This window comes from Podospora pseudoanserina, chromosome 3 (assembly GCF_035222485.1).
Source record: "Podospora pseudoanserina strain CBS 124.78 chromosome 3, whole genome shotgun sequence".
NCBI classification, from domain to species: domain Eukaryota; kingdom Fungi; phylum Ascomycota; class Sordariomycetes; order Sordariales; family Podosporaceae; genus Podospora; species Podospora pseudoanserina.
This window is the reverse complement of record NC_085922.1, coordinates 1,122,202-1,138,353: the sequence shown is the minus strand read 5'-3', so window position 1 is coordinate 1,138,353 and position 16,152 is coordinate 1,122,202. Positions and strand designations below refer to the sequence as shown.

At 50.3% G+C, this 16,152-nt stretch overlaps 5 protein-coding genes across 5 annotated transcripts; 3 read left to right on the top strand and 2 right to left on the bottom strand.

Moving 5' to 3' along the window:
* Positions 1-159: 159 nt before the first annotated feature.
* ILV2 (Acetolactate synthase, mitochondrial) lies at positions 160-3,452 on the top strand. Its single transcript, XM_062945441.1, has 5 exons — positions 160-832; positions 948-1,040; positions 1,122-1,189; positions 1,244-2,935; positions 2,996-3,452. The coding sequence occupies exons 1-5, from the start codon at positions 666-668 to the stop codon at positions 3,052-3,054; spliced, it is 2,079 nt and encodes a 692-aa protein (XP_062801417.1). The 5' UTR covers positions 160-665; the 3' UTR covers positions 3,055-3,452.
* A 413-nt stretch (positions 3,453-3,865) lies between these two features.
* QC764_0050120 (uncharacterized protein) lies at positions 3,866-4,834 on the bottom strand (the record flags this gene model as incomplete). Its single annotated transcript, XM_062940398.1, has 1 exon — positions 3,866-4,834. One exon carries the CDS (start codon positions 4,832-4,834, stop codon positions 3,866-3,868), a length of 969 nt encoding a protein of 322 aa, XP_062801416.1.
* A 1,848-nt stretch (positions 4,835-6,682) lies between these two features.
* On the top strand, positions 6,683-8,119 carry QC764_303190 (uncharacterized protein; the record flags this gene model as incomplete). Its single annotated transcript, XM_062945440.1, has 2 exons — positions 6,683-6,827; positions 6,879-8,119. The coding sequence occupies 2 exons, from the start codon at positions 6,683-6,685 to the stop codon at positions 8,117-8,119; spliced, it is 1,386 nt and encodes a 461-aa protein (XP_062801415.1).
* Positions 8,120-10,703: 2,584 nt separating this feature from the next.
* On the bottom strand, positions 10,704-12,711 carry QC764_303180 (uncharacterized protein; the record flags this gene model as incomplete). Its single annotated transcript, XM_062945439.1, has 6 exons — positions 10,704-11,223; positions 11,277-11,512; positions 11,566-11,811; positions 11,872-12,218; positions 12,278-12,574; positions 12,669-12,711. 6 exons carry the CDS (start codon positions 12,709-12,711, stop codon positions 10,704-10,706), a joined length of 1,689 nt encoding a protein of 562 aa, XP_062801414.1.
* A 1,400-nt stretch (positions 12,712-14,111) lies between these two features.
* Positions 14,112-16,088, top strand: QC764_303170 (uncharacterized protein; the record flags this gene model as incomplete). Its single annotated transcript, XM_062945438.1, has 1 exon — positions 14,112-16,088. The coding sequence occupies one exon, from the start codon at positions 14,112-14,114 to the stop codon at positions 16,086-16,088; it is 1,977 nt and encodes a 658-aa protein (XP_062801413.1).
* Positions 16,089-16,152: the final 64 nt, after the last annotated feature.

Below are 16,152 nucleotides of genomic sequence, written 5' to 3'. Positions count from 1 at the left end.
TCGGCCACCAAGGTCCACAGTGTCATGGTCCAGTGTTCCCAGACGATGGATGAATTGGTCGTGTGATGCCTGAACTGTCATAGAAGAAAGTTTCGAAACGTGATATGATGTTCCAGGAAGGTGCCGAGGGCAAAAGAGGAAACAACGGCTACCCTCTAGGCGGGTTAGAAACTTATTCTAAAAAGCAGGTGAAAGGGTCCAGGCGCCGTCCCGCCTGCCGGTGGCCATGTGTGCTTGCCGTGGCAGCAAATCGGGCGCTCCAGGGCAGTTCCGACATCGCCACTAGGAGCCACTATAAGGCCCGTGCCACCCGTGTAGTCACTTTTCTACCCCACAATCGACGGCCAAAAATTTGAGATTCAACGACTCATACCACTCCGATTGCTCGTTCCCACCAAGGACAGGGTTTCTTTCTTTCAAAACCACCACGTCCGCCTCCAACAAGACCCATTGTCTCCTCGGCTCGTCAAGAGGAACTTTGGAATCTTTCTACATTGCTGTTTAATAGCCAGTTCTCGCTGTTACAGCTTAAACTTTCCTATTTCCACTCCTATAACCTTCAGGTCCCTCTCACCTAGGTGTGCTCTCCTAGTTTACAGCTCGCCACCTCCCGCTCTCCGCGGTCCGCTCTCCTTCCGGTCTCTTCGCAGTCACCTTCTTTCGTGATGATCCGTCAAACCAGCCGCGCCCTCAAGGCGCTGGCCACTACTCGGCCTAGCCAACAGCGAATTGCTTCCCTCACACAAAAGGCTTCTGCCATCACAGGTGTCCGTAATGGGCCATCAGACGTTAGGAATCAGTCCACATCGGCTGCCGCAAAGGTGCCCGCTGCGTAAGTCGTCCCACCGCCATCGTCGGCTTTGGAGTCATACTACTACTACTACTAGTAGTGACTCACCACTACCATCACTACAAAAACACAATGGCTAATTCCATCCTATGTACAGCGACGTACGAGCAAAGCCCGCCCAATCATTCAACGCCGAGCCCAACCACGTTCAACCTCTGGCCAACGCCCGTAAGAACGATGTCGACGAGTCGTATGTCTCCCAACTATACAAATGAGGATCGCCTATGTATATATATATATGTATGCATAGTTAACACGAAATGCGCTACAGGTTTATCGGCAAGACTGGTGGTGAGATCTTCCATGAGATGATGCTTAGACATGGCGTCAAGCACATTTGTATGTCTCTACTCCTACTCCCATAAACCTGCACAGTTGGCTAACTATACACAGTCGGCTACCCTGGCGGTGCTATTCTTCCCGTGTTCGATGCCATCTATAACTCGCCACATTTCGATTTTGTCCTTCCCAGACACGAGCAGGGCGCTGGCCACATGGCCCAGGGTTACGCCCGCGCTTCTGGCAAGCCCGGTGTCGTCTTGGTGACTTCCGGTCCTGGTGCCACCAACGTTGTGACACCAATGGCTGATGCGCTTGCGGACGGTACTCCCATGATCGTTTTCACTGGCCAGGTCGTTACCACAGCCATTGGTAGCGATGCGTTCCAAGAAGCCGACGTTGTGGGCATCTCCCGCGCCTGCACCAAGTGGAACGTCATGGTGAAGAATGTCGCTGAGCTGCCTCAAAGAATCAACGAGGCCTTCGAGATTGCCACCAGCGGAAGACCTGGCCCTGTTCTCGTGGATCTTCCCAAGGACGTGACGGCTGGTATCCTGCGTCGTGCTATTCCCACGGCCCCCGCTATTCCGTCGCTCCCCAGCGCTGCCTCCCGCGCCGCTCTCGAGGCCAGCGAGAAGCAGCTCCGTGCTTCTATCAAGCGTGTGGCTCATTTGGTCAACATCGCCAAGAAGCCCGTCATCTACGCTGGCCAAGGTGTCATTAGCTCGGAGCGCGGTGTTGAGCTGCTCAGAGAGCTTGCGAACAAGGCGTCCATCCCCGTGACGACGACCCTTCACGGTCTCGGTGCCTTCGACGAACTTGATGAGAAGTCCCTCCACATGCTCGGCATGCACGGCTCAGCCTATGCCAACATGTCGATGCAGGAGGCTGATCTCATCATTGCTCTCGGTGGCCGCTTCGATGACCGTGTTACCGGTAGTGTTGCCAAATTTGCCCCAGCGGCTAAGGCTGCGGCGAAGGAGAACCGCGGAGGTATCATTCACTTCGAGATCCTCCCCAAGAACATCAACAAGGTCGTGCAGGCCACTGAGGCTATCGAGGGTGATCTTGGCAAGAACCTCGACTTGCTCCTGCCCCAGGTGGAGAGCAAGACCATGGCTGACAGAAAGGAGTGGTTCGCTCAGATTAACGAATGGAAGAAGAAGTGGCCTCTTTCTGACTACGAGCGTGCTGCCCGCGAGGGCTTGATCAAGCCTCAGACACTGATTGAGGAGCTCAGCAACCTCACAGCTGACCGCAAGGAGAACACCTACATCACCACTGGTGTCGGCCAGCATCAGATGTGGGCTGCTCAGCACTTCCGCTGGAGACATCCCCGCACCATGATCACCTCCGGTGGTCTCGGTACCATGGGCTACGGTCTGCCGGCCGCCATCGGTGCCAAGGTGGCCAAGCCAGATTCCCTTGTCATCGACATCGACGGTGATGCTTCCTTTGGCATGACCCTTACCGAGCTCTCCACCGCTGCTCAGTTCAACATTGGCGTCAAGATCATCGTTCTGAACAACGAAGAGCAGGGCATGGTTACACAATGGCAGAACCTCTTCTACGAGGATCGCTACTCCCACACTCACCAGAAGAACCCCGACTTCATGAAGCTCGCCGACGCCATGGGCATCCAGCACAGGCGTCTCATCAAGCCTGATGAGACCCGGGAAGCTCTCCAGTGGCTGATTGACACTGATGGCCCAGCCCTTCTGGAGGTTGTCACTGACAAGAAGGTTCCCGTTCTCCCCATGGTTCCCGGTGGGTCAGCTCTTCACGAGTTCATCACATACGACGGTGGTATGTAACCTTCTATTTTCCAGTAACTTACCAAAGTATCATTGCTGACACAAACTACAGTCAAGGATCTCGCGAGAAGAGAACTCATGCGCCAGCGCACTTGCGGTCTCCACGGTTAAGCAATTAGTACCCTAATACACCTTGACTGGGACGTTGTTTTGGGAGTGAGACTTTAGCATTGGGCGTGTTGTTCAAATTTTTGTTCTTAGAGTTTCGATTGTGATATCCGGAAGGGAGCGAAAAGTGTTTGCTTTTATGATACGTTGTGCATTACCGGGTCGGTGAAAAATGGCGGTTGGAGGTCCGCGGTCGGATCTGATGTTCAAAAAGGAGAGACTGGGAGCGAGCTGGAGGGCGTCGCCGTTTTTCTTTCCCCACCAATTTTGGCGGGCTGTACATACATACATACCTATTGGACGAGGGGGATACCATGGCTATTGAGCATTTCATGACATTCATAACACGATCGAGTTTTTTGTTTCTCCTTTACCTTGCTTCTCAATATTGTTGTTCCAAGAGTCAGGATTCTTTTCGCTCATCGGTCTTGCTGAATCGCAGCCTCCCGCCTTGCCAGCGCACACTTTGACCCTGGCGCGGACATGGCGATGGTTCGCCAAGGACGCCTTGCAGCAGCCCATGAACTGAAGGTTTTTCCCTTTCGAGCCTGCCAGCCACTGTTGACGTCGCAACAGGCCATTTTCATCTTGTCTGCATGCAGCAGTGTCAAGAGACCATGCTAGCTCGTTTTGCGAAATGAAGGCCAGCATTGCGAATGTTTACTACCCCAACGCTATACCTACGCCAGGGAAATAAATGGTAGCGTGTGACTTACTAATCACATAGGGAAAAACAAGCACATTTAATCTGTTTATTTCAAAGTCACAGTACTTCCAAAATGGCCATTTTCCCATACAAAAGTAAGTACCTATACTAATATGGTATGAGCTTGCCCTCCGCATCAATGATTTTTTGCAACCTCCCAGGCATACTGTGGGCTAATTGAAGAAGCCAGTCCCTGGGCACTGCTTCCCACGCGGCCAGAATAGCCCTCCGGAGAGCCGTTTTGCTCAGGGCTTCCACATCGTAATTCAATTCAATCCAATTTTTCATCCAAAACCACACATTTTCAATAGGGTTCAAATCAGGGCTCTTTGCCGGCCAGGTCAACTGTTCAATTCCCAGGCCAGTCATGTAAGCCCGTGTGGCATTCGATACGTGGGAGGAGGCATTATCGTGCTGGAAGACTACAGAAGTACCTTGCTCCCTTTTCTCCATAATAAATTGGTAGTCAATTGGGACAATATACCTCTGGTACTTCTCACTGTTGATACCTCCATATTCCTTTTCCCACACAAAAGACCCAGCCTTCACCGCCCCGCATATTATAGCCCAGAACATCCAACCGTGAGGCTTTTGCCGTATACTGGCCCAGGCTTCAATATCTTCGACTTCGTGTACCGTAAGCCACCTTTTCCACATGTGACTATTGGTTGCCCAGGTCTCATCACTGAAGGCCACTTTTTCCCAGTCTTCCGGGCGAGGCCAAAGTGCCAATTGCTCGCGGGCAAAGGCCAGGCGAGCCTGCATGTGAGCCGGCGTGAGCTTAATCCTCCGCGGTAGGACCTTGCGTTGGTAGCCGGCAGCTCTCATCGCCGTGATGAAGGCCTGATCTTTGAATCGGTCAAAGCCCTCCAAATACCAGCGTAAATCCTCCCACTTGAGCTTGCGAGCGATAGGGTCGTCACTGAAGGCACGAGCAATACGGTGCTTTTCTTCGTCGGTGAACTGCGAGGGCTTTCGGCCACGACGGTCGGTTCGCGGGGTCAACGGCGTGGTGAGGGCATATTGAATCTGTTTGATCGACGCGCCAGTAGCTTTACATATGGCTTCGTAGCTCATATGAGCGTCTTCGCGTAAGGCACGTATTCGAATCTGTGGTCAGGAAGAAGTGTAGGGCTGGTGGCCTAAGAAAGTCACTGGCTGCGAAAATGAGGCCAAATTGGCCAGAAAAATGGTGAACAAAATTAGTATTACAGTAGTTTGTTGTTTTGTTTGAAAAGAAAACAGTAAGTAAATCCATCCCCAAGAGCAAAACCGGTGTGGGTCTGGGAAAACCTGGGCCCTTTGGTGCCCCACAAGAAGTCAATTAGCCAGTGAGAATTGAAGAGGGCTAGGGATATATATAGCTACCTTTTGTTCCTTTGGAAGCTCTGGTGCCCTGTGAGCCCTCAACTGCCAGTATGAGGGTTGTTGCCTTGCCAATTGAAGCCGGTAAAATCGCTCGGCCGAAGGCGAAGTGTGAATATCGTTGTGGTTGACAAGAGCGTTAATTTCCATGGTGTTGGTGAGCCGAAGGTGTGGTGGGTGTGGTGTTGGGCGAGTGGGTTCGCATTGCCTTAAGAATTGAGAGGTACCCTTGCCATAGAAACTGGTAGCAAAGTGACTTTGAATTCGATGGAATTCGATATTGCGTATGTGGCTGTTGATCGCTGGTATATTGCCCTGTTGTTTTGTGGGGCAAGTCACACGCTACCATTTATTTCCCTGGCGTAGGTATAGAAGAGGCGCACGGCTCTCTCTACGTCCAGCTGTGCCTGGCCTCATGGAACGGGTGGGTTTCGGTGTGTCCCGATTGATGAAAGCTGCTGTTGCCGTAACTGCTTCCTCTCTCCGTTCAATTTCCCACGCTGTCTGATGATGCTCTTCACAGAAACAAAACTACCTAGCCCACCTTCTCGAAGGTGTCCACGTCAACGTGGCAGAAGTTTCTTCATCTCAGGGCGTGTTTCATGATCAGACAGCTGCTGTGATGGTGGGTGGTAATGAAAGCTCACCGCAACTTGGATGACGGGCGTTCCAGGTGAAGTTATCCCCTGCTTGCAATTTCATGAACCACTCTGTTAATCATAACAACATCATCATCGGGCTGGTCGTGAATGTTGATCTCCTCAATTGCTGTCAACGTCACAGGCAGCCAGTTCCAAAAGAAAAAATTTCTTCGACACCCCAGTCATCTCATCCCACTCTTTGGAACCAGTGGCTTATTCCTATTTGGAATTGGAGATGCAGAGCTCCTGGCTCCTCGCCGGTCGTGGATCTAGATCGTTCACGTCAGATGCAGGTACGAATGGGCTTTTTCTGTGAATGCCGCCAATCCCAGCTGGACCTCAAGTCTGGATTAGGTACTTTTCTGACAATGACAGGCAAGCACCCCGGCATCGACCTCCAGCTCGCCGTGTTGGGCAACAACACAAAAAGTAAAGGAGAAGAAAAAAAGAGAAAAGTGGGCTGCACTTGGGCGTAGGTTTACGCTGAGATTTTCAAGATGACTGATGAGACCGGAAAGCCTTGTTGTTGGCACCGCTCAACTTATATCCGGGTTTGTTCTTATAACTTGACATTTTCCCTGTTTGCTTTTCGTTTCCTGTCCTCAGCAACCGGCTGGCATCTCTCCTTCGTATGCTCCTTGCACTTTTTGTTGCACTCCTTTCAACCCATCACGGCTTACACCTTCATTCATCACTTCATATTTATTGACTTCGTTGGGGCATTCCTCATCCCCACACTACCCGCCCTCCTTTTTATATTCGACACGTTCCGTGCCCATCTCTCAAGTTGCTTCGACGCCCGCGATCCCATCCTTAACCTCAGTCCGGTTCTGTTCAACCTCGCCGTGTCCTTCCAGTCTCACATCAGCAAAATCAACCAACCACGACCACAGCGCGTCCGGCATCTCGACGGTCTATCATGGCTATGCAAAGCACCAGCATCAACCTTGAACAATTGCTCTTCCCGCACTCGGATTTTCCCAGCCCTTACATAAGTCCTGGTGGGTACTTAAACTTTCATGGGAAGGGATTGGCAGTTGTTCCGGAGTTGGAAGATGTTCAACGCAAGCCTGATATGGCCGTGATCCTCGAGACGAGCTCCGACACGAATACAGGTCCATCCTCACGCCTCTCTCCCGCGACTACCGTTGCCGAGAATGACAACATATCCTCCGCTACAAGACTTAAACCACCTCCTGTCTCACATCAACGGCGCACTGGACGACGTTCTCTCGGTGCCACCACAGGTCGCCCGCGTGCCTCGTCACCAGCAACCGTGGCTAGCAAAGATGACCATCTCCAGTGCCCCCTCTGCTCTGAAGTTGGGGCATACACGGCCTGTCGCCGGAAGAATGATCTTAAACGCCATATGCGAAATTATCATAACACCAATGCACAGTGGGCCTGCCCGAAGCGTGGCTGCGGCAAGACATATGACTGTCTTCCGGGGATGAAAGCGCACCTAAAGGAGCCCAGTCACGGCAACCTCCACCGATCTTCGGAATGCACCACGACCATACTCTGCCCCCGAGTTGTCTTTGCCTGTGGCTTTACCAACTGCAAACATGTCTTCGAAACACCTGACGCCGCCGACCCTGCCGAGACAGCTACTGATTACTTTCATCACGTCGCCAACCACGTCGAGGCCAATCGCCACAACCAGGCCTGGTCCCACTCAACCTGCTTCCGAAATCTCATGCGGCAAGCGGGTATCTATGATGGCTGGAAGAATCGACACCCCAAGGGCAAAGACTTGAAGTGGCAGCCGCACACATCAATCGTGTTGAGGAAGATGCTGGAGACCAGGCATGTGCCCGATAGTGAGCTGTTGGTGCTCTGGGCTGTCAGGTTGGGTTCTAAGCCGTACTCTGAATCCCCTTCGCCGGCACCGAGGGGTCTCCCTGAGGCTCTCTGTCTTCCTGTATCCGAGCTGTGTGGATGCAGTGCCAAGTCGGTGCTTCCGTCGCCATCCCACCCCAATCCTTCTCCCGGTTCGCCTGAGGTTCCTGAGAACTTGGCCGACAGGTCTGCAGAGCTTGATTCAGCTGCTTATTCTGGCACTTCTGCTTTCAGCCAGAATGTAAACGATCAAGGCTATACCCAGGGTACTACAGTTGGTGTCAGCAGGCCGTTTGATAACTCCCCTCAACTGGAAGATGGATACCCATTGCTCACGGTAAACCAGCAGCCAGCTATCGAATGGTCCGGTTATCACTACAACAGAAACAACCAGGACATGTCAGACACCAGGATTGACCCCGCGCTTCTCAGCGTGAGAGGCCAGTCATGGTGGATGGACTATGGGATGGAGGGCGTCGATGCTGCCCGTGAGGTGGACGACCTGTCGAGCTGGTAGAACTGAGCTCACTTGTACGGTGTACCATCTATATACCGACTTCACCAAAACCCTTTCGACAATTTATGCTTCACCGACATGTTCTTCACCATGTACCGTCATCTACCACTGACCTATACCCCTACCGACCACAGACCTCTGTACCACTATTCCATCACCACCATCACAGCAACGGCCTTGATTACATACACCCTCTTAATTCCCTCGAAATATTTCACTTCGACTTCGGCCGCCTTTCCTATTTCATACTAAACGTCTTTTCTCTAAAACTTTAAATCACCTTTATCATTTCACTTTTATTTTCACATAGGAAGAATTTATCTTCCTCATCACAACCAGGAGCAAAGGACGAAAAAAAAACGACTTTAATAGATCTATAACTATTTAAACTTTAGACTTTTACTTTTCGTAAATATATTTACGATAATTTCGACGAAAAATATTATTAAATAATTCTTTTTTTTTTCTCGAGGTTTCGATATTTATATAACGTTTTATAACGGAAGTTATATAAATCATAATAAAAAAAATAAAAAAGGGATTTATTACGATTAATTAAATAAATAAATAAATATAGGGTTTATATATAAGCTTTTTAAATATTTTTATTTTAATCAAAAATAGGGTAACTGCTTTTCTGTTTATTTATTAAACTAAATTATTATTACCGTTTCGTTTATTATTAATATACTTTCCTAAATACTTATTTATTCTTAATATTTTCTATTAATTACTCCGTACTTTTGTCCGTTAATCTATGTTATTTAAACCGCTAATTAATATTATCGAAAATATATATAAGTTTAATAATTACTTTTTCTATATAACAAATAAATATAAACTAATAAAGGAAAAGTTTCTAAATATATAAATATTTTTTTCTTAAATAAATATTATTTTTTATAATTATTTTCATTAAATTTTTAATTTATTTATAAGTAACGCTAATTCTACTACTATTATTAACCCGCTCTGTAACGAATCCCTGTACAGAACCTCTGAAAGAGATACGGGTTGAAGGTAACTTCTGACAATTAGTTCGGTGCAGCTAAATAATACACAATAAGATATCTTAATATAAACACAAGATACCGTAAATACAAGCGTGAATTGCATACTGCGGAACTATCTATCTACTAGTTTGGGGTGCGGCCACAGGCCTGAGGATTTGAGTAAGGAAGTGGGGCTCTCGGAGGATTCAGGTGTTCAGGGGTCATGTATATAAGCGGTCTGCTTCGGGCATTCTATTTTAGACAGGACATCGACTTTTATTTCTTCATATTTTTGTGCCTTGCACGCGTGCAGGCAATTCTGGCCCTCTGATCAGGCCGATTAGGTGCTTATTATGTGGCCTGCGAGCCCATAGAGTCTTTTCTTTGTCCTACGTGGAGTGCGGCCTGCGAGCGAGCCACTGTCACGCAGGTGTGTTCATTCAGAGACCCTGTTGAGGGTATATTTGAGGTGTTGTGGTTGGTTTGTGTGTTTTCTCACCATTTCATTAGACTAAGTGAAGTAATCAGTGTGATCAGGGCACTGATCAGACTGATCACGACTTTGTCACAGACCAACCATATAGTAAGGCAGGATGGAGACTGCGGCGGGTTGTGGTAGCCAATCAAGTGGAAGGAAACGACGGAACTGCAGGACAGTGGGGCGCTCACTCTTGGCAGAAGTGAGCCGGCTCGCCTGGCTCACTGGTGAGCGTGGTGAGCCAGGTACGGAGGTACCTGGAGGATAGAGGTCTATATATACGGAGGAACTGGCTGGTGTAGATAGACAGTTCCGCAGTATGCAATTCAAGTTGTATTCACGGTATCTAGTGTTTACATTGAGACATCTTGTTGTGCACTGTTTAGCTGCACCGAACCAGGATTATTCAGAAGTGCCTTCGACCAGTATCCCTTTCAGAGGTTCTGGATAGGGTTCGTCACACGGGGGGTTGTCGGGGATGAATGCGTTCCTTGAACTATTCTATAGAGACTGCTTGGAATCACGGGGCTTTCTTTCGTCATCTTTACAGACTTTCTTTATCCTCTTGCGCGAGATAAGTATCAACTAGAGTAAAGTCTATAGTTAGGTAGGCAGGATAAAGTTACTAATGTTAGGTTATTAGCTGGGATAGGGTTATTCGTTAAGTAGGTGGAAGTAAATGATTCAGGATTCACCTACCTACCTTAGCAACTTGTCAGAGTAGGCAACTGTTTATTTTCAAGATGAATGAGGTGTGCGCTTCTTTTCCAGAGCTCCAGTCAGCGGGACCTAATATGATGCCACCATCCCTTCAACAATTGTTCCCGAATTCTCACCAATATTGCATGCAGCACAAACTTTGAATTTCATGACCCGTGGCATGCACCTGTCAAGGCGGGGTATCAGATCGATATTTGATTGTGGGGGTCGCACCTACCTATATATAAAGGACAATCCACCATGAAGCCTCTGGCAGGTATGGCAAGCTATTGAATTTCTGTACTTACGTCCCCCTACTACCCCAGAACCTTTCCCAAAACCTCCTCCTCCTCTCCTCCCTACCTAACCTTTATAATCCAACCTCACCCCCTTCCCACCCCCGTGATCATCCCTCCTAGCACAAAGCCCCCTCCCCCCAATCCTCACCCAAATCCACCGCCCAATCACTTGTCCCCCCCATATTCAACCCCCTCACCCACCCCACCCTAGCCTCATAACTCCCCCTCGACATCCAACTCACCCACTGACCCTCCCCATACACCAAAATATCCCCATGCTCATCACTATACCGAAAAGCACTCGGATCACTCTTGATGATCTCCTCAATCTCCCAGTTGGACAGATACCCAGCTTCAGCTGTACACCTCCCCGGCTCAGCCCCCGATGCCGGACCGGTAAAATAACAATCCGGTCCCCAACACCCCGGTATGCTCATCTTCACCGTGCGTCCGTACAACGCCATGCCAATGATGATTTTGGACGAGGGGACGCCCGCCTTGGTGATCATGGCGAGGGAGGTGAGGGTTTCGGTCTTGTTGGTGTGGTGCCTGAGGCAGTTGCCGGTGGGACAACCCGGGGAGGACCAGGGGCTGTTGTAGTCCCATTGGCCGTGGAGGTCGTAGGTCATGTATACTCTAAGTAAGGGGTTATCAGTGGGGTTGAGGAACAGGGAGGGGCGGGGACAAACATGTAGTCAACCACATCGGCGATCTCATCTATGGGAAAGCCTTTCAGATACCAAAACGAGGAAGGGGCTGCGATGCTGATGCTGAGGTGGCTTGGCAGCAAAGAGCGGACAGTTTGGAGGAAGGAGAGGTAGTCCTGGCCGTCGGTGGGGTTGGCCGGGGGGATGTCGGGGAGGTCTGGGGCGGAGGGATATTCCCAGTCGAAGTCGACGCCGTCGAGGCCTTCGTTGATGATGAACTGTGGGCTGTTAGAGGAAAAGGACAAACGATGGGGTGGGGAGGGGGTCTCACATTGACGACATCCTGAGCAAAAGCGTATCGTTGAGCTGGAGTGACACCAGATCGGAAGATGGCATAGGTGTCGTGTGATGTTGAGAAGCTCCAACCGCCAAAACTCATGATACGTTTCACACCCGTCAGGGCCTTGAAATCGTTGTAAGGTCCCTGGAGATTGCTGACGTCGACTTGGAAGCCGGGGGTGATATCACCAAAGGCGAAGTGGACGTGGGTGTAGTAGTTGGTGTCGATTCTGTTCGCCTGTTGCGATCGAAGTTGATCAGCAGCTGTGACAGAGAAGTCCAAGAGAGGGCATTATACAGGCATGTGAAGACAAGGACGGTTTGCATTCCATGCCTCCCAGTAAGCAATCCGCTTAAACTCTGCAGGAGGAGTAGTGCCTCCGACGATGTCCATACCGCAACTGGCGATACAACCGTTTGACCCTGGTGTGGCCGTGCCGGGTCCACCTCCAGGGACTGGACTTGGGATGCAGAAGTTTTCGTCGATACCACATTGTCCCCAGACGTTGCAGCAAGCGTTGAGGGGACATGGGTTGAGGGTCGCAAGGTCGTTCATGTTGGCGGGCTTGAGGGTCCCGGGAACCTGGGGTCCGCAAATGGCGTTGGCAAATGGGGCTGGCATGGGCGGTGAACCTGTTGAAAGGCCTGTGGGTGACTTGTCAGCACCGAGGTTGATCGTCTTCTAGAAAGTTGAGATATCCCACAGATCTTGGCATCCAGCATGAGGTTGGCACAACCCGCCCAGCCCCATGTGTTCTGGTTGAAGTCATTGATTTGCTGCTGTGTAATGTAGTAAGCCGCTGCAATATCCCAACAATTGTCGTTGGCCTGAACAGTGTAGGTATGGCATGAACCGTCCGGGTTGGGCTGCGGGGAGAAGTCGGGCAAGTCTCCCTTGGAGCAGCAGACATGCTGATCGAGCTCTGAGCAGCATAAGTGCTGTCCGACTTGGAAATTCGAGCAGAATTCGGGGGCGGGATTGTAACCGGTGAGTTGTGACCCTGTGATTCCGCACTTTGTAGCCAGAGACCTAATAAACGGTTAGTAAGGCTGTACTGCTAAGAGATGGGATTGTGAGGTAAACGTGCCAGCAACTCTCTCCAGTCTCAACCTGAACGGTGGTACAGGTTTGGCCCATGTTGATTGTTCGCCTTTGTTGGGTGGCCTACAGTCAGAACAGATGCTTCACCACGAGAGAAGACATGGGACTCTTATAGTCGGATCGTCTCATGCTCGCGATGTCATCTCCCCTTGTTATTCCGTGGATGGCAACATTTGCGAGAATGATGAGTTCCTACCTCAAGACACGTCAGCCATTCCAATTTCCCTCGTTACTCTACCAGTTTGACACTAGCCTGCCCCAGGAGAGGAAGTTGGACGCAGGTGTTGAAAATGGACCACAGGGTAGCGGATATGTGTAGTCCTAGCCTGGCTGGTACAAGCGTCGTGATAAGTATCCCGGTCTTTGGAACCCCTCAACGGTCACCCCATGCCTAGTACCTGCATCCTGCCATCGTGCTGAGCACCAACGTATCACGCGTAAGTCGTACAAAATTCGACAAGCGGCCCGTGATGACGCGCAGGTTTGAAGCGGTCACCACTCTGCCGAAATAGGAGGACACTTGCTAGCCTTGTGCCTTGTTCTGTACCAAAACTACAAACGTTAACCGACAGATATTATTTGATATTGAGAAGCACATGTTCGTTGTCACTGGCCTCGATCATCCTGTCAGCTCTGACCATCTCATCTATTCACCCCATGACCAAGATTCCAATAACAATAGTTGTTTGGGTAGTCGATTCTGAAGTCCAGCGCTTTGCTTCCATGCTTGGCCATCCTTTCATATGGTGGTTGGAACTTGGCTGTCAGCCTCTCGTGGGCTAGCGAGTTGTTGAACGCCAGTCGAAAGCGAAGGCTGCGCTGCATGTTGATGTTTCTGTAGGGAGGTTACATAGATTGTCGAATTCTACGACGTGAAAACATAGAATAGAGCTTGGCCGTTGACTAGCTTGTACTACTAGGGTTTGTCGTTGGTTCATGATGCGTTTCACCGTTAGTCAGGAAGTTTTCTGCCTGCAGGTACGCGATCACATTCACATCGGAAGTCACTAGTCTAGCTACCCGTTAGATCCATCATAGTCACCGGATGCTGAGCCCTCCTGATTATCTTCAAATCGATGAAGCATCATCCAGAGTGGGGAAAGAAAGGCGGGCCAACCTGGAACACACAATGGCGACTTTTGTACAATGATGCGATTTTCGTGCCATGATGCGAATTTTGTACAATGATGCGATTTCAAATCATCAGAGTGACTGCGTGTAGTTCTGCTGGGAGCTTGAAAAAGCACGGTGGTGGTAATGTTGATGGAAAAAGACGGCTTTGGACGAAATCTATGTAATTACACACATCACGTGTATCTAGCCGCCGAGCTGAGCTGCCCAAACTGTAATCATGATGCTGCCTGAAGCAGCCTCACTTCTTCTCACAATACCGCGACCTTTGGACTTTTTTCCGTCCAAATTGCTTCGTCCCAGCCATGTCTCAGCAACCCTGCCTTCTGGAGAGGCTCCCTTTACACATCGCCCAGTACCTCGCCAACTTCCTTCATCAAGACAGCATCCGCCCTTTTTCCTTGGCCAGCAAGTTCTGCTGTCAAGCAGCGGCACCACGCCGCTTCACCAGCATTAAGCTCACCGCGCGCGAGAGGGACAAGTTCGATCGTGATGTGGAAGAACTGAGAGCAACTCTCGCCGTCGACAATCACTCCCATCACGTCCGTCGAATCACGCTGAGGGGTTTTCTCCTCTTGGGAACTGATCATCTTGGCCCAAACGGTGTCGACGGAAGATTCCTCGCCAACGGTGGTTGGAACGAGTCGCCCGACAATGAAGGGGACAGTGAAACGGAGGACGTTTATGACTCGAGCTATTTCAGGCCTAATCTGCCCAAATACGACTCACAGCGCAAACAAGAGCTGAACGAGGCATGGCAACCCTTCGCCGACCTCATAGGCCAGCTATCTGGCCTGAGAGATCTTATCTACGCCTGCACCCACCAAATACCACGATGTATACTCGAGGCATTGCACCAACGCCATCCCCGGAGTCGCCTGCATATGCATACCTTCAGTCTGCGGAGTCTTTACTTGTCCGCAAGTAACGTTCAAGCTATAGACACCGATGAGTATGCTTTGCTTACATCTCCCTGTCTCTACAGCATCGACATGAAGTACGAGCCATATAGCGACGAAGCAGAGAAAAGCTTCAATACAGAGGCCCTCCACTGGTTGATAGTGAACTCGCCTTCTCTGAGGAAGTTCAAGCTTGACTACAGGTACGATACTATGGCGGTGCGGCACGGGGCTTATCAGCCAGAATCCTCTTGGGAGGACTTTCTAGAGCAAGCCGGTGCTGGCAAATCTGCCGACGGCAAGATTTCGAAGAAACCCGAAAAGCACCCATTGGAGTCGCTCACATTGCACTCATCCGGCTTTATTTACGAACTGCTCAATCATATTGCAGCCTGGAAACCTCTTCGATCCTTCACAGAACTGCGTCACCTCGAACTATCGCCATGCCTCTCTTTGGACGTCATATCCTTGATGTCGATGGCAGCAGAGGGCGAGATCCCTTCCCTCAGGAGCCTATCAGTCGACTGGGAAGACATGCACAACAACCTCGGCCAGTTGCTTTCAGTTCTACCTCATCTCGACACCCTCAAGCTGAGCGGCAATCTCGATGAGACGACCTTTCAAGGGATCCACGATGGCCCACGCCTGGCCTTGCGCAAACTTCAGATTTACCCTTTTGCGCCCCTGGATCATTCCAAGGTGCGACAGCTGATTCAGTGGTGTCCAAACCTGGAAGACGTCCGCTTACGTCTAGCGCGTGAGGCGGGACCGCATGAAACTGCCATCTACCGACTTCTTGGGCGGTTGCCACGGCTCCGACGGGTTGTGCTGCAGTTTGTCTGTCCAGAACCGCAATACCCTCCTCCCATCAGTGCGATCATGGATCTGTCATGGGACAAGTTTCGAGACGTTCGGAAGGCTTTAGTCGAGATTGCCGTCGATGAAACTTTGGCTCGTGCCATCTTTCGAAAGATTGCAGCAAGAAAGTGCCCATTGGAACGGCTCAAAATCAAATGCCTCCCGATCCAAGATTCCGCCAGGGCCCTCAGATCTTACCACGCCGTGTCATCATCCTACGACGCCAGTTGGGAAGATATCGTGGAGGTTGTCGGTGGTCGTACATGGATCTGCACAAGACAGGATGTAGAATCACCCGAGGTGGAGGTGCGTGAGGTTACCAAGGAGACTGGCAGCAGGGATAAGGCATTGGAATGTCTTAAGAAGACGGATGATCAAGAAGTCAAGGAGCTTTGGAAACAGGTATGGCCTCCACGTGAGGGGGGAAGTGATAAGTGGTGGGAGAATTGGTGGAGTTATCCTCTGTCTGACATTCTCGACGACAATGGCGAAGATGTGGTCGGGGGTGCGGGGCCTGACATTTAGATGATGATGCGACCACGAGATGCGCTGTGATCATACATGTAGAAACAAGTAATGGAACAAATGA